General features: G+C 45.6%; 1 protein-coding gene across 1 annotated transcript in view; it reads left to right on the top strand.

Annotated features, from left to right (window-relative positions):
• The first annotated feature begins 7,224 nt into the window (after positions 1 to 7,224).
• Positions 7,225 to 20,439, top strand: part of LOC135256514 (transcription factor HES-1-like) — a 53,674-nt gene continuing 40,459 nt past the window's right edge. Inside the window, exon 1 of the mRNA XM_064338346.1 lies at positions 7,225 to 7,363. Coding sequence (XP_064194416.1) covers positions 7,286 to 7,363 — 78 coding nt within the window. The 5' untranslated portion in view covers positions 7,225 to 7,285. The remainder of the gene's footprint in view (positions 7,364 to 20,439) is intronic.

Below are 20,439 nucleotides of genomic sequence, written 5' to 3'. Positions count from 1 at the left end.
CCCCACCCCCAATCAGATCACTGTATAGCTGAGCGGAGACAGGGGATCCAGATCCACTCAGATCCAGCTAGTGCCAAGCAGGGATAGAGGGTAGGGATCCACTCAGACCCATGCGTTATAATGTAGAGCACATGTTCGCGGCAGCTCCACCAAGACACATTTCATTGCCTCATCTCTAATTCGAAGCACAAAACCTTGTCACGATAAACGCTGTCCTGGTTTTGCTTCCAGCCTCTAACTGGATCCAGTGAAGTAAGAAAACGTCTCCTCCGAATGGTGATGAAATATTAATAGTGACAGCTGGGGCATTCAGCAGTTCCAGATTAATTAGTAGCTGTCATGCTGTAAAGTATGTGTTCTGTGTGCAGCACTCTGCAGGATCCTATGCATTTTCTGCAATGGCTCTCACTTTTGCCGCTGCTTGTATGTATGAACCTTCTCACAGCAGTTTTGTACTGTACCTATCTCAGTTAGATTAACTGCACAGACTAACACACTACAGTATTTGTTTGGACACATTTACTTTCAAGCTCAGGGATTTGTGTAGGGAATGCCTCATCTGGTGATACTGATATTGTAATTGCTTATACCCAGAGGGGGTTAGGAAATTGTGTTTGGTATAGGATTTAAATGCATTTCAAAGGCCTTTGATCATTATTTGTTGCTACTTGCTATTGGGTTAGTATAAAGGCAGCTTTTAAATGCTTTCTTTTATAAGCGATAGGTCAGGCATGCAGGATGAAACAAGTCGATGTGATGAACAGTTACTTTTTTCAGCTTTGTCTCTTTTAGGAATGTTCCAGACACGGGGAACGCTCTTTTGAACTCAGTAACATTTTAAATCTTCCAGGCATTTCATCTGAGTGCGGTGCCAGTCGGCCCTTTGTTTTCTTCTGATAAACATACAATATAATACACACGATGAATCTTGCCTTTGTATGGAAAGCCAGCCGCGCTGTAATCTTTTAAAAAGCTCCGTCCTCACACCTCTTCGCTGTTTGTTAAGGGTGTTCCCTCCATGTGATTGATGAGGATTGGAGGTGCGTGGTGTCAGAGGTAAAGCCGGGTCCCCCCCCCCCCCCCTTTTTTTTTTTTTTTGTTGGGACCAAAGAGACGAGCGAGCGGGAGGGGCGCGAGGCCCCTGGCGGCGGTGTTTGCGCTCGCACCGCCGCTGTTGACTCAGATGCGGTCCGTACGCGGGGTCAGGGGGAGGCCCACGCCGGGGGGCTCCATTCTGATGCAGCCGGACCCACTGGATTAGGCAAATGCAGGGCCCGCGATGGGGCGGAGATTCAGCCCACCGTCCTGACAGGACATGATGGATTAGGCCCCCCTTTGTGAAGGGGATTGCCAACTTGCGGGACCGGGGGGCAGGAACATCGGGGTGGGAGGCTGCTCCGTCCCGGGATCAGCCTCTTGTCGACAGGGGATAATCCTGTTTGTCACGTTCCCTCCAAAAATTGAGGATGGGGAGGAGGCTAACGCACCATTTCGCACCGTCTTCCCAGCACAAAGTCTAGCAAACTTTGCCGTGACTTTCGCCATAGGACTGACGTTTACAGTTCTGCATATTTGCTCAGTCCACAGTAATGATGAGGTAGAAAATGGGGGGACATTTTGAATGAACACATAACAGGAAACAACAGGAACATGTTATGTTTGACAGTGAAGAGCAGTCAGGCTGTGAACCTGTGTAAACCATGTTGTATCTTGGTTAAAAATGTACTGACATGTCTTAGCCATGTGTTTTCAGTCTTTGGCGGAATTTTATGTTTTTTTCCCCATCCTTGTCATAGTTCAACACTCCATCATGGATCATACTGATATTCAAACATTATCATCAATTATCAGCAGTTCCTGTTCTATGTCCTCACTCATACAGTCTTTCGTAGAAATTTAATCGAGACAAAAAGAACATTTCCAGCGTTTTCGCAGTGTCTCCAGAACGCGGCGGGGTTTAGGACCCTGAGCGCGCGCGGCGCCGATCCAGGCCCTCGCCGCGCTCCTCGCCGACTTGTCGAAGAGTGACGCCGATCCCGGCGCCGCTTGTGTCACCTCGCCCCCCCCTCCTCCCCCCCCACCAGTCTGCGGGGAGCCGAGCCGCACGTCAGGTGCTGAGCGTGGGCGTCCTCCCGGCGCGCACGCCGACACGGGGGCACGCTTCGGCTGCTTCCGCCGCCCGCCGCGCGCCGCGCGGTCTGTCACACCATACGTCCCGCTAGGGCGCCAAGCGCGGGCCAGTCGGGAGCGCAGCTTAAATCATTCAGAGGGAGACGGAACCGCTCGCCGCTGCGGAGGCAACGGCAGCGTACATCTGCGGTTGGCTGACGAATGCTTAATTACAGACCGTTTTACGTTCATAGAAAGGGCACGGCTGCAAACACTAGTCGTTAAAATGTAAGCTTAATACTGCATTGATGTGATTATGATGGTTCTGGATCTGAATGGTTACGGTAAAGTGAATTATCATCCTTTAAGAGAAAATGTGCTATGGACACCTGAGAGCAGATGAAAATATGAAAAGTAAGAAGTAAAGTAATGATGAAAAACAAACGAGGGTAGCCAATCAACAGGGCAATGCAAAACCTATTACATACACTGTCCCACTTGCATTTCTTTTTTAGTGCAAGAGGGACCAATGTGCTGAGGGAGGCACTGCAAATGACCACCATAAATGGTTTTCACCGTAAATAAGTTTGTCCGTGTATATTGTTACAGCCTGTGTAAATATTAAAAATGGAGGCAGCATCTTCTCCAAAATCAACACCCTCTGATAGACTCCTGTGGGTCTGCTTCACCAGACGCTGCATGCTCTGCTCTCCATTCACTCAGACGAGGATTTAATGCTTTTTTTCCCCAGCATCCCGTGTGCAGAATCAGCGTCCCCGGGGCTTTCTCGTCAGAGAGTCATCGCACGTCACGTTGCAGCCCATGGCAGACGGCACGCGCCGGCGTTTCCTGCGCCTCAAACGACACGCTCTCCGCTCAGCGGCGCCGGCCTCGTTACCGCGAGCGGGGCTGTCGATGACGTCCGACTCGCGCGGCCCGAGCGCGTGGCGCTCCTAACGCTAACCCCCCCCCACCCCCCCGTCTCCTGTGGGTCATCTCAGGCCTCTGTTCAATACGCAGCTGGCAAGAGGAGGCCAGACACTCACCCGAGAAGCTTGGAGGTGCACGTACAGAACAAAGCAGGAGATTTCAGAAATTCCAGCGTTACTCCCTGCCTCCAAAATACTTTCCCTTCTTTTCCCTGTCTTGATTTAGTTATATCTTCAGTGCTGTATTTTTTTTTTTTTTTGGAACATTTTTTTTTTGTTTAATCCCCGACCTCCCTGGTTATTTGCCCTGGCTTTCGCCCATCTCTCCTTGAATCCATCCAAACTCATCGGATCGCAGAAACCGTGTTTCCTCTGAAGTTCGGAGACATCTATTAGAAATGACAGGTTCTTCTGTTCAGAGGGATGGAAGACGGTTCTGTTTTTATGCGAGCGTTTTGTTCTTATGCGAACGGCGTCAAACCTGCGTCAGACCTGGTAAAGCTCCCTAAATCTGAGGCCTTGTCAGGGGGGGTATGTAGGGCACACCCGTGCCGGCTGTTGAGCTGTTACCCTGGGAAACAGTGGGGGTATAGACACTGTTAACAAAACCACCCCCTCTCCCTGGGGCAGTGGGAGGGGACAATTATAAACCAATACACCCTTCTTAAGACCCCCTAAGTCTCAGCCCAGGTCCCCCCCCATGCCCATCTGTACACTCTGTACCCAGGAGTCTGGGTTGGGGGGTGGGGGTACAGCTGTGGGGCTGTACTCAGACTCCCCTGGATTGAATCCAGCCCAGACAAACCGCTCCCTGCATGAAACAAGGCAGAGCGACTGTCTGCTAAATCATTATTAATTGCAGAGGCTCAAGTTGGGGAGTGGTTGTCAAGGGAGGGAGCAGCCCATCGCTGATTTTTGGAAAACTCCCCAAAGCCTGTGTGTGTGTATGCGTGTGTGTGTAGGTGTGTGTGTGTGTGTGTATGTGGGTGTGTGTGTGCGTGCATGCATGTGTGTGGGCGTGTGTGTGTGTATGTGTGTGTGTGTGCGTGTGTGTGTGTGTGTGGGCGTGTGTGTGCGTGCGTGTGTACACGTTGTGGAGGATGATGCTGGCTGAGTGACTGAGGGGATTGTACAAGCCATCAGGAATGTGGATAATAACATATTTCTCGGTTAGAAGGCTGGTTTGTTCGTCCTCCCCAGATTAGCTGCCTTGGCTCGCCGCTCTGGTTAAAAACACATGCGTGAGGCCTCTCAGTCAATAACACAGCTTTGTGACTTGCAAAAAAAAAAAAAAAAAAAGCTGCACTTAGTACTGATGCCGTTCGCTGAAGTTGGGCGTGATTGATGAAACGTGGCTCCTGCTGGCAGAATGGACTCCGGCTCCTCGTGTCTAAGTGCTCGCTCTTAGAGCCGGCTGCCCAAGACACTGACAGTGACAAACGGGCAGGAAACGACAAGGACAGCCACTTATGAGCTACGCTGTCTCAATTATAGGAAGACCACACTGGAGAAACCGGTGTTTACTGGACGCATGAAGCAGCATGATCATACCACGGTGATCTGAAAGTACCACCTCTGGTGATTACCCGTCATACCTCTTTAGAGCTGACTGCCCTTCCCATAATACACCAGGGATAAACTTCGCAGATCACTAAAAGCAGTCAATAAGATCTCTGCTGCCTCTGAACTGTGTACTGTTGGCTAGCCACGCACCTGATAATTAAGTTTGTAATGTGCTCGCAAGTAACTTAAGTTTTACAGAGATGAGTTTAAGCAAACTTAAGGGACAGTGAGAATACCGTTTTGGAATCTTGTTTTTTTTAATCTTGCTTTGCAAGGGCAATTGAGTATGATGTTGTTAACGTGAATGAAAAGTATTCAAAACGTTAATTCATCCAAAAACATAAACACTGAAAAGCACAATCCTGGATTAGTGCAACAAGAGGCATTATCCCCTCACAGTGTGGTCTTGTTTTCCAAAGATGGGTGTTCTGTGTCTGGAGGAAAGTCCAAGCCACACCTGTGACTGACAGCTGACCGCCCCTCCCACCTGCCTCTCTCCTTCTATCAATCACTCCACACCCCAGGCACCCTCCCCCCACAGCTCCTCTCACCTGCCTCATGCCCTAAACCCAAACAGATGAAGAGACCAGCCCCCTTTTCACCCTGCCCTTCCCCTCCCCTCCCACACCCGCCTTGGCCCCTGGTGTCAATCCATCACTCATTCTGACACTTTGAGGCCGTTTGGGTTTGTGGGTCTTTTGGCGGCCTGAAAGGAGACAAAGACAGACACATGTGACCTGCTGCCCGTGACTATGTTGGTTCAGTCACAGGGCCGCGGGGACAGGTGTCTACCCTGGACAGACAATTAACTGTCCATCAAGAGGCCATAACCTCCTATTAGAGGTACATCCTTAGACCTGCTTGATGAATAGATTGCAATATTTGCTATTGTGGTTTTCCTCTGATTCAATTTTTTGTTACTGTGGCACATGTAAAATTGATTACTGTGCTGAAATCATGTAAACATGTCATAAAAATGACAGAATATTTAGAATATGTTGAACAATTTTTTTTTTTTTAGTAAGGATTGTGAGAGGGAACAAAAAAATTTTTGTCAGGCAGCATATTTGTGTCACAAAGTTAAATTGTTCCAGATGTCATTAATCAAATGCTGGTCATTAACATTAGTCTTCATTTACACTCCTTCCAATGATAGGTTTACTGATTTTTCATGCAGTGTTACCATTATCCAAAAGTTTTCTGCCAAATTATTTTGACAGATTTTTTTTTTATTTTTTTTTTTAGAAAAGTAGCTACAGTAGATAAAGTAAAGAAATCAAATATTTTTCCACTTTGACTGAGTGAGGCTGTGGCCATACGCCCTGCATTTCTAGATTCATTGGCTTGGAATGATTGATCTACTGAACCATGAAAACAGGAAAACGGGGAGATATTGTGTTAATACGTGTAAAAGGAAAGGATTCAGCGCGAGGCCTCAGGGACAGGAGAAGATATGTCCTATGGGTCAGACACTCCCCTCCTCAACAGCAACCCCTATCCCGCCCGAAAGTGTCCCCAGTTTCACCTACCTGCAGGATTCCCCTTCTCCTCAGCCTGAGGTTCCCGATTGTCAATGTTGCCTCAAAAGTGGCTGTCTCATTTGCCTGTATTGTTGCTCAGCTAATTCCTTTGCCACCTCCTCGACCCCCCGTCCCATCACTCTTAGCAATGACAAACCGTGGGCGACTCCTGTCCGGTTGTATTGATATCAACTGCTGGGAGAAGAATTTGGCCTGATGACAGAAGACATGCGTCAGTGCTGGGACAAGCCCAGACTTGTCTGGCGTTAGATTTACTACAGAGGGAAAAGCCATCAGATGGACAAACGTTGTGTTTGTTAAAAAGGTCTGACCTCCCTTTGTTGGAGTAGCTGGTTTACTATTGGTCTCTGTGCTCAGAATGTGAATCAAAAAAACAGGCTGTTGGTTGACTGCACTCTAACGTCAGGGTCAATCTAATGCTCTGCTTAGGAAACCTCTTGCAATTTCTAAAATTATATGCTAGCATTTATTGGTTATTGATATCTAATCATCCATTTGAGCTTTGATCATTTTGTCAAATAGAAGTCTTTAGATTTGATTTATGCCGTTTCTAGTATGGAGAGCAACTTTGATTAACCTTAATAATTTTAACATCTTGAATTTCCATAACAATACTTCTCCAGTGTCTAAGTTACATATTAATGCAGACATTTTCACCTGTAATCATTTGTAAGGTTCTTGAATGATTATGATTATAGTTCATGTACCTAGTCCCGTATTCCTTTCTTTCAAATCATCTTAAACATACTCTTATATTGAAATAGTGACACACATCAATCAAAGGCCAGTTTTTGACAATGAGTCAAAAGTAGACCTTGCTTAGCTTATTCTCAATGGAAAGGGACATGAAAGGGGAAAACGGCTGTTTTAAAATACGGTTTAGTTCACATTAAATACTTATTCATTTTAATTTATCGTAATGAATCCATTCTTAATTAATTATAGTTAACTATTGTTCATATATTTCATGTGGAATACGTTAAGTATATCAAATAAGATGAAAACAAAGAGGACATTATCACCCAAACAAGGGGACACAGCTGTCACAGAAACTGATAAATGAAAATAAACACAATCTCCCAGAATTCTTCACCGGTTTGCGTGCTGTTTCAAACAGCTGCACTTGAGTATTGCAGCTACCCGATGGCAGGTACGTATATTTATGCACCGACCAAAGTAACCCGATTACCCGCTGTAAAATCCGACATCAAATTCAAACAGGTAAGATACCGGGTTATTATTTATGCTATTGTAATAGTTATGTTGCCAAGCATTCTCACGGTCTGGGCGGCGTGTAGGGCCCAGAGAACATAGGCCGCAGGCTGCAGCTGGCTAAATAAACTCAGCTGAATGGTGTTGCACTACCAACAACGCAACACAATATACAGGAATTAAACATATATTCTGATATGTTTTATAGCAGAGAAGAACTGACTTCATCGATCCTGCAACAAGTCAATTAAAAATGACAATTTGTTCGTAAAAAAGTTAAGTTTAGCTGGGGACCAGTTGACGCTATAAACTATAAAATTATATATTATAGTATAATGGAGTCAATAATTATACGAATACTATGAGTGAAAGCAGAGTGGACGGTTATTCTGTGTGGTTCGTTTTAATGCAACGAAACAATGCTATCATACATACTACTAACATACGCTGTGCTTTATGTTAGTAGTAGCAGCAGCAGTAACTTTGAAGCAGGTATATAATGAAACGTTACTGGGCAGCATGCATATATCTATTTGTTAACATGTAATTAAAGTGTGCGTGTGCGTTTGTTATGTTTATGTAAATTTGAGCCTTACAGGAAGTTGGGAGCTAATTTAACTAGTAGTTATCTCACCACCAGTTATCAGGGTGCGAGTTGGCCAAGTGGAGGTGTCTCTAATAGCAGCAGTCGGAAAGGAGCACCATGGCAGTAGTAGTTAATGTTACTAATATTAATTGTCAGTTGCCTGTTTTCCAGGTGTTTTACTATGTGAGATCTGAGCGTTAAATGTTAAGGCTGCATGTGGAAATGTATATGTTTGGTAAACATGACGTGAATTGAATAAAGGAGAAATAATATAATTTTCATTTATTGGGTTCGTTGACTAGAAAATAAAAAAAAACAGTTTAGACGCTGTCCTGGGAAAATCTGGCGGGGGTTTTGGTGGGTGGGGGAGGGTTCATTGTTTGCCCCTGAGGACATCAAAATGAGACACGGTCTGGCAGCCATGATCCAATCAAAGTGTGACCTGCACACTTTTGTTTAACCCTATGTCATTACCTCATGCTGGTGTTTATTATCCAGTCTGCTCCGTTGGCTTGTCTGCGCTATGGGATGTCTGTCTGTCCATCTGTCTGTGTATATTCGACTGCTTCGTGGAGCCCTGTGATGTGGGAACTGGTGCATCAGACTGTACCCTGTCTGCCACAGAGAAACAAATCATGTGCGGGATGCATGTCTGGTGCACTGAAGTCATCAAACGCGTCTGAAATGAGAATTATGATTGTGTGTTAACTAAGGAAAAACCCACCTGCCATCCATAAACCCTATAATCTGCCCTAAAGTCAAAGCACACCATCCCCTTGCCCATGTCCCAAGCCTTAATATTATCATTGGGGTTTGCTTTTTCTGGTTTTATTTGCGTGATTGCTGGTGTCATTAACGATTTGGTTGCCATCAGTTGAATGGATAATGAACAGTGGTTTGTACTCTTACTAATTACATTTTCAGTATTAAATCATGGAAAAACTAGCATGTATGAAGCAATCTGTGTACAAACGGAGCATTCCAACTTGGGCATTTAGTCTACTACTTTATAGATGAAAGAGAAAAGACATTCAATGAGTAAGTAATGCTCAACTTTGCTATTATAGCTGCCTACACGCAATTTTGTGGTTTAGTGTGCATTGCACATCAGAAAAGATCTGGCATGAACAAAGATTCATCAATATTAACAAATATCCATTTGCCTTGTGGCATAGGCTATATTTCTTTACTCAATTCGACCACTCTCCCTGGTCTTGTGTTGATAAATTGAAGTGTCCGCAGCAGTGCAGTACAAATACCTCAAATAGAATGATTTATTTGCTGTAATAATTTTGTTGCGCCTGTCGGAGAACCGCATACACTGATTTTGTGTGGATATTGTACCCGTAACATCTGCCCATACAGCTGGAAGTCTGGCAGTAGCAGTTAATTAAGATGTTAAGAGGATCAGAGGGACTCCAGCCCGGTGACATAATGTTGATCCGCGAGTCTCAGTTTAGGACTTCAAAGTGCAGCGTGCCCCCCTCTCCTGTGTTCGACATCAGCACAGGGCAGCGCATCCCCACCGTGCGTGCAAACCGCCTTTATTGCTCCGCGCCGGACAAAGGCCGCCGCTCGAACCCCGTCATACCTGACCGCGAGGGGGCGGGGCTTCCAGCGAGCTTAATCAGAGCAGCTGCGTGGGTCCTAATGGACTTCAAAAGCCGGTCACTTGATTTCAGTTTAGATGGAGAAAAGTTAATTTCAAGGTTTGTTAGTGATCCCGGGGTGAGTCTAAAGAGATTTCGCTGCGCAGGAATTCATGATCCAGATCTTGGAGCGCGAGGAGCCTGGAGGTGCGGTCAGGGGTCCTCGGCGGACGGCGGGGGATGTGGAGGCCGCGGCCGGCCTCGGGGCGAGGGGTCTCTCTGCGTCCCTCTCCCCCGCGGCTCCGGGATAATGGCCCCCCCGTCCCGGACGAGCCCCCTGTGCCACCGGTCGGGTCGAGGGGTCCTCTGTCGGTTTTGGTTTTTCATGAAAGGGGATTAGTCGGCCCGCGGGAGGTATCAAAAGGTTTGGCTGAGAGGCGGAAATCGGAGGAAAATTTTATTGGCGTCTGTGGATAATGCTGTTTATGTGATTATGCGTCCTGTCCGGTCTGCAGCAGGGGGGGGGGGAATCCACCCGGCTCAGCCTTTGATGCTCATCTCTCACCCTGATGTTCATAAAGTGGGGTACCACATGGGGTCTGGCATTCCAGCTCCTGTGAGAGCTCAGGTCTTAGATACTGAGCGTTTATGCTGAGGGTGAGGCTTTCTGTCCTAGGTCCTTCTGTTCCTCGACAGCCTTGTGGTCCTATGAAAGAATTTCGGATTGCCTCTAAATTTACACACAGATGGATGTATAGGTGTATGCCTATTGGATATGTATATAAAATAAAATACAATGTTTTCATAAACAATTTGGTCAGTGCTGGATTATAAAATGATTGAAAATGTTTGTCAAAAAAATGTCATTCCATTCGAATGAAATTGGCCTGAAAGCTGCATAAATGCTGTGTGATCATATGGTAGGCTACCTTTTAAAAAAATGTGTACTTTTTATACAGGAGGGATTTCCTTGCCATAGAACAATGACATGTCTAAGTGTCCACCAATGACAATCCCATGATCCCCCAGAATTCTTCAGAACCTGGCCCAGCTCATCCTACACACACTCTAATGTGTGGCAGTCCCGGTTCCCTTGTTCAGCGTGATGGAGCGTGCGTCTTTGCAGTTGCTGTAGTATATCATGCAGCATAGGAGTGTGTCAGATGGATCTGGCCCCCAGCCTATCTCCTCAGTCATCAGTGTTACAGTCTGCACAATCGTGTGCTAACAATGTCGGGCGCCACGATCGCCCCTCTGACCACTGATAAGGTCACGCTGGGGATTTCTGCGCGTTCTGGTTCAAACGAAGTATGTCGAGGACATTCTCATGACCGTCACATGCACTTTTGACATCTCCTGGGGCTTCCAGCTGTGGAATTGCATCACTGGGAACTTGTGGGAAGTCTCTCAGTCCTAGATTGTGTGATATTTTTTTATTGGAGCTAATAATAATAATATTAATTTTGGTTTCTTGGCAAAATGCTGCATGTATGACTTAATGTGTATGTGAACATCCTTGTCTAATATGCTGTGAGTTCTGTTTGTACAATAGAGTGGAGAGTTTGAAGCATGTCGAGCTGTGGCCAGTCTACATTTGCAGAACTATGCATGTGTATTCCACTACAGGGTACAGCTCGGTATTTGGTGACATAGCAGTAAAAGGGTGTAGCCTACATGAGTAGAACTGTAGAGGAGTAACTGGATGTGGAAGGTTTATAGGTGCCCAGTGGTATGCTGACTTCTAGGGCTGCCTGTGCGGTATATGTATCATGAAGCAGAAGAGGAATGGATGGATGTAGAGCTCTAGTCTTGTGTAGACAGTAGACCTATGTTGTACAGTGCATACTGTGATTCTTTAAAGGGCTGCCGTGGTGTAGTGTTCCGGACAGTTCTAAATCATAGCTATAGGGAGACGTGCACTGGCCTGTGGGGGTAGTGTATAGCCTACATGCTGGTGGTGGCTGAGCATAGCTATATAGCCTTGCATGGAGTTGTACGGCTGTGGAGTTTGAGGCGTGGCGCATCTCCCCTCTTGCGCCATGAAGATAAGAAGCGACGTGGGAAAACGAGAGGGCACAATGGCCCTTCTGTTTGGCGTGCTCTCCTCCTTGCGGTTGATAAGGGGGGGGGGGGAGCGGTGGGGGGGTTGGTTGGCGTAGGGACGGCGGCAGCAGCTCCTGCACCACGTACCCCTCCGAGCCTGAGAGAGGCCTTTGTGTCTCGGGGACCAAAGTGCCTCACATGGCATGGAATGCCGATTATACCGTGGTATCGGGCACGTGTCCTGGCAACCAGAAGGCCATTTTACCCCCCGTGTCACCCTCAGGTCGAATGGGCAGAGGGGAGGTAAGCACTGATGGGCTGTGATGCTGTGTTCTCTAGTGAAACTTTACTACCATTTTAACAATCAATGCCCTCTGTCTTTCTTGTGCCAGATCCAGACACCCCTGTCATGAGTTTGAAGGCTTTGGTTGATATTTGATGATGGGTGGCTGTTGATTCTCAATAATAACCCAAATTTTATGGAATTTGTTGACAAAATACATTGCCCAGAGAGAGAGAGAGAAAACTGGAGACACATTTTCAGTGGATGCTATGCTCGGTTTCATCAAAAAATAAACATCGCTGTGAAGGATTTATGAACCCAAAAAACCCTCTGCCTTGAGAGATTCTCTTCACGCTGCCAAATCGAAATGACAAAACAGCTAGTAGCTTACTACCCAAGAAAACCAATTTTCAGTGATGTTCTGAAAACATAAACATTGTAGATGTACACCTAAATTTTCTGGTTTAACATAAAAATGATGTTTTAATATGAATAGTTAGTTTTTTTGTTTATAGCAAAGATAACAGTCCATTAGCTTGTATTCGGGTGGCTCATACATGTGCTGTGGTGCACTGGTCTATTGTACAAAATGCCACTGATTGACTTTGCATACACACTTATTTTATGATTAAATATTATCATTACTCCAGTTTGAGCTGCAAGTACATCCCCTACTTCATTCTACTCCACTACTTCACTGAAGCACTTTACTATTTGTCTGGAGGTGGGGGGTCAGGATATTAATGAAGTCAAACAATCTCACAGCAAGGATTGTATTCAGGGCCCTTCTGAGCACTGCTAGCCGTCCCATACTGTGCCTTTTGTCCCGGGGCCTAATCGAGTTATCAACAAATCTCTCATCAGGGGCCCTCGCTGACAGTCCCAGAGAAAGACGGGAGCGGGACGACAAATTTCTAGCAGCAGGATGTCGGTGCTGTCCCGGGAGGCGGGATGAAAGGTACCTGTAACCTCCGGGCCACCTCTCCCCCTCCGCCCCGCTGGGCTCCACGCTGCTCTCTGCTCTCTGGCCCTGTTCAGCCCGGGAGAGGGGCGCAGGAGGGCCGGGCGCACAATGGACAGGGCGTTGGTCCTGCTGGATTCCACTCTAAACGACGGCGTCTCACGAGCCGCTTCTCACTCATCCTGAATCAGAATTCGTCCTTAACCCTCACAAATTACTCGGTGAATTAATTTATGACCAGGCTTGTCAAACTGAATTTCTGATGAGAAAAATGAACAATTAGTAATTCATCGTGATAATTTTGAGCCCAAGTGTTTTTTGAATCCAGGCCATCAGTATAAGACATAGATTAGACAGACCTCATGCTCAGAGGTAGGGGGAGATTCTTTTACATTACATTACATTACATTACAGGCATTTAGCAGACGCTCTTATCCAGAGCGACTTACACAACTTTTTACATAGCACTTTACATTGTATCCATTTATACAGCTGGATATATACTGAAGCAATGCAGGTTAAGTACCTTGCTCAAGGGTACAACGGCAGTGTCCTTACCCGGGATTCGAACCTGTGACCTTTCGGTTACAAGCGCAGTTCCTTACCCACTGTGCCACACTCCGTCCTATTTTAGGGAACAGAGGAACTCCATTCACTACCAGCAGCCCCCAGAACACCTGCTGCTCCACTGTGTCCAGTCTCATTCCACCATTCTGGTGTATCAGCAGATGTACTAGATCAGTTTGGCTGACTATAATGCTGTGTACACTGGAGGCATAATGCACATTGAGTAACTGTATGGATGCTGTTATTCTCCACATGTATTCCTGTTTTCCGTGAGGATGTTTAATGTTGAACTTAATGTACTTTAAAATGTTCTTTATTTGCACATTGCCTGTGTGTAAGCTTAATATTCACATGAAAACAAAATCTTGTCTTAGAAAAAGTTTTTTGGTTAAATGGTGAAATCTTTTGAATGGGAAAAACCTTTCTAAACTAACTTGGTAATATACAATTGCATTGTAGTCATATGAATGTCTTGCCAAGACATAGGCCTAATTCTAACAGAAGGCAGTCATGGTCCTTTCAAGATTCTGGCATGGATCATTTTTAACCACTTACTGGTTAAAATAAAAATATTTAAATAATTTAAATAAAAATATTGAAGTTCATGTGAAAGATTAAACACTGCTGTTGTATGTGCTGCTTTAGCATGCTTTACAAAAAAAAGCCTGTTTTTGTAAATGTGGTGACTTCTGCGTCGTTTTTAGCGAAAACAAAAGCAGATGAAAAGTAAAAAAAAAAAAAAAGGTGCTAAGAATGGGAGGGAAATGCCTTGCATATCTCGTACAAAAGCATATTGTTTATGGTAAAGAACTGAAGGGGAAATCACAAAGGCCCACTTGCGCTGAACTGGGGTGCGCCGCGGACCAAAGGGCCTGACTCACGCCTCAAAACTGCCCGACTATAAATCATCTCTGCGGCTGCTGTAAGCCCCATTTATTAAGTGCGTGGCCTGTGTCCGAACTGGGCTCTGACCCTTGGCCTGTCCGTAGCAGGCCGGCTAATGAGGAGAGCTGGTCAGTGTGGCCAACCCCGGCTAAGCCGATCTACCTACTGCTCTGGACAATACAATTGGACACAGCTTTCAGGATGATGGAGAGGACCAGATTTGCGGGACTGACCACTGAGCCGGACCTCACCTTACACGGTGACCTCTCAGATTTTTGGTCAAAACGACCCAAAGGCCTTCTCTCAAAGGCCATGGATTTTTTGGAGCTTGACCATGTGCAGGGATGTTCCCCCCGGGGTCATGGGGCAAGCCAAGGGCACAGCTGCGCAAACTGACCTCCCAAAAATGTCTATATTATCGTAGTTGTTCACACATATTTCTTAATAATTTCTTAGCAATTTAACTGTCCATTTCATCAAGAGAACTACCTGCCTGAATAATTAGCTCAATTTATAATAGTCTCTCTATGCCTAGAAACATGTTTTGAAGACTAGCCTAATGACTTAATAACTTTAAGACAGGCTTTTATTAAAGGTACTTACTTGTACCCAAAACCAAAATAGCATGTGTACGCATACTGGCCTTCATTTCTTCTGAACGGAAACTTGCACGGTCAATCCGTATGCTTCAACGGGTTACTATCTATCATGAATTAAATCCTTGCTTTGAGATTCATCTGTAGTTGTTTGGTGAGCTTCCTGTTCTCTGTGCGAGGACAGATGGCAGTGCCGAAAATGAAGTGCTAACATGGACGCCTCTCCTGCTGTGCGTCCCTGTCCCCTGTAAACGCATCAAAGGACAGCAGACACGCAGTGTGGGCATCTTCTACGCCACGATGAAAGCGGGCATCTGTGCCAGCGCGTACTGCCTCCCTCATATCATGCCCACTGATGTCATCCCTCAGAGCTCCTTGTTCTTCAGTCCAGGGCACATCGTCAGCTGTGTTGATTCCACTTGGGTGCTGACCACCAAAATGTCTTTCCAGCGACATTCTGTCTTCTACACAGTAGAATAATAAGTGTTACGTCAACTCTGATAGAGTACAATTTGTCCTTATTGAACTCCGTTGGACTTCATTAAACTCCATGATTGCCATAAAACTTGTTCTGATGAGACTGTGGATCTGTGGTGCCTCATTTTGTCGCGTGGCTCTTATTTGCGTGCTCGCATGACCTCGTGTTTGGATCTTGAATCCTGTGACTGAAAACAGGCTCCATTCGGGCCTCTCAGTTCTGAGGCTCTGTGGCTCTGTGGCTACACACAGGTGTTTTCTCTCCCGCTGTGTTCCACAGAGACCCATCAGAACCCCACCTCGGGGTCCTTAATTCCCACCCAGCGCGTGAGCCGGGGGCGGTCTAGGCACAGCCCATTGCCTGCAGGTTTCACACCTCTCATTTAAAAGCGCCATCACGCGCACGCTCTTGTTTGGCTACTCGGCTACCTTGTTTGTTCTGCAGAGTGATGGCGTGAGTTCTGAGGATGGTGTTAGCTTGTGCGTCAAATAATCCTCAGCCACCTCATTACAAGTTTGAAAGGGCTAATTGACAAATGATAAATAGCTCTGGTAACACCAGTGTGTTAATTGACATGTTATTCTGCATTTTTTCTTGGAGACATTTTTTAAATGAGTAGTTTTTTAAATTAACTTCTGTAATAGCTTTTGTGCATGCTACGTTTGGAGTAGGCTATGTGAGGTAATTATTATATAAATTACGTAATGCCCCAATTTTGATTCCATTTTTAGAAAATTCTATTTGGAATTAGATGTTGTGAATTGTTCCATTGGTTGTTCCTGGATGTTTTCACATTTTCTGGGCCTTCCATTGATCTCCAACCTGCACATGAATGCAGATTGATCGAGCTGTTTCCTTTAAAATGCGGAGCTTTATTTGGTTAAAAGGGGAATTGTTTTGTTCCATTATGAATAATTGCCATTTTCAAGGCAAGTTCAACATGAGTCAGTGGAGACCATCGCTCATCTGAAGAAGAAGTGAGTTTGGGGTCCTGACACATTTGTATGGCACTTATGAGAGGTATTATGCCCTACGCACCCCACCTCTGGGCCCGTGCCCCTGAAGCAGAGAGAGAAAGGAAGAGGGTGAACTGCTTCGCCGTGGCCTTGGCTGAACGCCCCACAAAGAAGCGGACGGTCCGGCATCTGCCGTCCCTTTTTACTAAACGCGGGTTTAATTGAGGGAATCTGGCATCGGATGTGTGGAGCCGTGGCACGGACAGAGATGGATGGAGCGGGTCAATGGCTTCTTCGGGGACGGGAGCCCCCCGAGCCTTATCTTTAACCTTCGGTAGCCAATCGATTTGCTCTGGGCCATTACTCATCTTCCGTGCCTGACGCGCGGCTCCTCCGGGCCGGGGTCAGTGTGCAGTCCGCCAGTCCGCACATGTTCATTAATAAAGATCCATAGGACCTATACTCTTAATGAATGCTGTGCGTGTGGTTAGAATGTGCCTGTAATGTGAAAGCAACCAGTTAATTACTTATCGTGCAATCTTTAGCATTTCATGTATAAGAAGACATTAATTCCATCTCCTTTTAAAGTGGAAAGAAATCCTTTTTCATTATGAAATTGAGAACAGTTTAATGCAAAACAGGCAGAAAAACGAGAAGGAAGGTCAGCATCCTGCCCTGGGTTGAAAAGAGGGAGACTGGCCTGTAGTTATGGATGTGGCCTGGGCCTGTGTTGGTTGATAATGATTGCCTCTTGCAAGAGTTTTTGCCGTATTTGAGATCATTCTGGTGGTTTAGTCTCATTTACATTTTGAAATAATTTGTTTATCTTTGAATGTTATTGTCTGTCTTATAAAGCTGCTGTGTGTAGTAGTCGTTCAAAATAAGATTGTACAATCTGTACACAAAATGAAATACGGTGTTAACAACAAAGTTATAGAAACCTCTTAAAGTTAAAGATGCGCTTTCTATGTAGTAGGCCTACTGCTATCAGACAGTAGGCCTCGACTAGACTTAAGAACTCCTGGCTCTCCATTGGGAATGCCTATAGCCTACATGTAGCCTGGGTCAGACCAGCAGGGAGGAACCATGGGGAACCCGGGAGGAACGCTGTCCTGTGGAGATCCACTAGCTGCAGAGATTCCAGGGTAATTGGGATCAGGCAGGTGCACTGGCTGGTCCTAATGGCTCAGGAACAACTTTTTGGCCCTCTCCTGGGTTTAGACACCATTATTTCCACGTAAGTCTATAAGAGCATTAAGCACTGGCACATTACCTCTTGTGTAAAAGTCAGCAGGAACTACCATTATGTCGTGGGCTGGCTGTTTTGTTTAAATTGTTATTATTTGATATTTTAAAACTGTGTCTTTGTCCTGGTGATCTTTTCAGAGAGAAACGCAAATAGATTTGTCTGCTGACAAGTGGTGCCACAAGACCCAGGGAAAAAATTAACCAAAAAGCCATAAAGGTTTCTGTATTTTAACGTTCCAGTACTGTTGAGATCCTTGTTCTCTTTTCACTGAAACTGGCCTCAGCCTAAAGCGAACATATTTGTACTTAATTTAAAGCAACAAAGTGTCACATTTTGAAAAAAAATCTTAAGTTTTGGCACAGTTTTCACTTTGTTCATTTAATTTTTCTTTGTGTAACATACTAAAGGAATGTATTTCCTTAGATTTATTCGTGAAATTTAACAGGAACAGATTGCGGCGGTTAGACTGAAAAGAGATCCTGTGCACAGTCTCAGTTCTGATCCTAGACCTCAGCTCTTTCTTGGCTGACATCTGCTCGGTTACAATTTCTCCTTGTTTTGCTAATATGAGCCAGAAGATCTGCTCGCGCTCGCTATCTTTCGCCGAGCTGAAGTGAAATTAATTGTGTGCTAAGCTGAGCAGCATTAGCGGATTGCGGCTAATACTCTGGCCAGGCACAGCTGATCTCTGGCCAGTCCTGCTTATCCTCCTTGTAAAGGGCAGCTTGCCGCTGCAGATCCTGAGATGATTGCTGGGCCAAGTAAGAAGAGGGGTTTTTTTTCTTCTTTCTTCTTTTCTTGCTAGGGTCTTCTCTTTCTCTCTTTTGTCTGTCTTTTGTCTTTGTCTATCAGGGATTCCCCATTTTTTTGTCTGTTTCCAAATGAGGTTTGACTCCTTTGTCCTTTTCATGCATTAACACAGCTGCACTCTTAATTGTTACAATTCACTGGTCGCCCTCCCCTCCTATTCCTCCCTGTTTATTACCAACACCCCAAACAAACAGAAACCAATCTGCTTTGACTTAGATACCACACAAAGCCAAATACATACCAGAACACTGAATCTTCGCATGTGCTGTTTGAAGATTGTTTAACATAGAACAGCGGTTCTCCAGAGCAACACATCTCTAGTCATAGCACCCTTTGCCGAGCAGTACCTTTGTGTGTGGAGTGTTGATGCACGTTTTTTTGTTTGTTTCAGGAAACAGTTATTTTCCGGGGCATACTCAACTTGAACCACAGTCGCCATGCTCCACTGTATCTAAGTTGACATGGCCAGCGATAACATGGTTCTCTGTTGACATTCTTGTCGAGCGCGGTCCGACCGGCTATCGACTCGACGTGTGGCGTGTTTCAAAAAGCTCCACTCTCTGAAAGAGCGTCATTCAGTGGAGTTTGTTTGCGCCCTCGAGTTCCTTAAGCACCTTTATCTGGCGCATAGCAACACGGCGGCTCGCTGTGTTTCGTCTGTCCGACCCGCAGTGTTCAAAGTGTGGTGAAGGGCCTGAAAGTTTTATGCAAATATTGACTCGTTATTCAGTCATGCGCAGGTATGTGATTTTCTCTCACGTGCTGTGTTTGTCCTGGGAGGCTGGGAGGTTGGGGCGTTGGAGGTCGTGTTAATTATTCTGGCATCTTTGCAGAGCCTCATTGGATGAAGTTTTGCTCATACAGTTTGAGATGTTGGGCAACAGTGCGCTTTTGTAATTTTCCTCACGCACCTGTTCCTGCACTTCACAGTCTATTTGAATGTTTTTTAAATAATTCTTTCTCAGGTCAGTGAACAGGATGACTCAGTCTCTTACACTGCTGGTACACTGACATGACAATGTCACCACTTACCTTAGTGAAGATGCTAGTGCCACCAGCATTTTGCTTATCTGCAAGGAAGACTGCAGAGGTCTTAAAAAATAAAAAAATTTCCTCAGTATCCTGGTGCCACACAGAGCCAGCTTTCATAGATTGGAATATAGGCCTATGTTGTACCATATTTTGCCTGTTTTTGGATCTAGCCTAAATCTGCTGATTCTTCACCATTCTCTCTAATGCCGCGAGGCTTTGTGTAATTGCAAAACGTTCTCTGGCTTACATATTGTGAACTTTGTGAAGTCTGGCATAGCTACCGTTTATAGCCATTGCTCAAGCCTTTGCCTATCAACCCGGCCTATGCGGCTGATGCATTTAAAAATGCTTTCCAATCTGTTAGGTATTCCCTATGAACTCCCGGCATGGGGCCTTCCCCCCCATCTGCCTTCCCAGGATGTGCAGTCTCGCTAAAGGCCACAAAATAAAAATTCAGACAGACAATCGCCCCTAACAGCTTGTTAATGATTTTATGGTCTCCGAGATGACACCCCGAAAAATAAAGCTACAGGACACCTTCCATGACCCTACATGGCTGTAAACATGTATTAACCAGATAACGGGCCTTGTTTGGGGGCATTTAGGAAAGACAAAGCCTGCCCCCCCAGCCACAAAGGGGTGGGGGAGGGGGACAGTCAAAGGAAAGAGGGGGTTCTACTTTAGCTAATGAGATGGCTTATTGAGATGAAAAGGAGCAGGTCTTTAGGGAGGGCAATTGCCCCACTGGTCTGTGCTGATAGTGTAGTGTATGGGCAAGAGAGAGGCTCTGAGCGTAATACTGGCCGTCCATTGTGGCTATGCTAATTAGCATGGGGACAGTTGCGTTTCAGTGTGGGTGTACAGGGACAGAGTCATTACTGAAGTCACTCTCCTGGTAGGCTGTAAAGAGGAGGCACTTTTTCTAAAGTGCATCTTAAATGCTGAAGTTCTGGTTACAAAGGAAGGCTACCAAAAACCATGGAGCAGTAAGTAGGCTGAAAATGTCCCCTTCAAGAGGTACTTTCGGAAAACACTTAACCGATTTCACTC

Source organism: Anguilla rostrata, chromosome 6 (assembly GCF_018555375.3).
Source record: "Anguilla rostrata isolate EN2019 chromosome 6, ASM1855537v3, whole genome shotgun sequence".
In the NCBI taxonomy this organism is placed as follows: Eukaryota; Metazoa; Chordata; class Actinopteri; order Anguilliformes; family Anguillidae; genus Anguilla; species Anguilla rostrata.
This window is presented reverse-complemented; position numbering and strand designations above follow the sequence as displayed.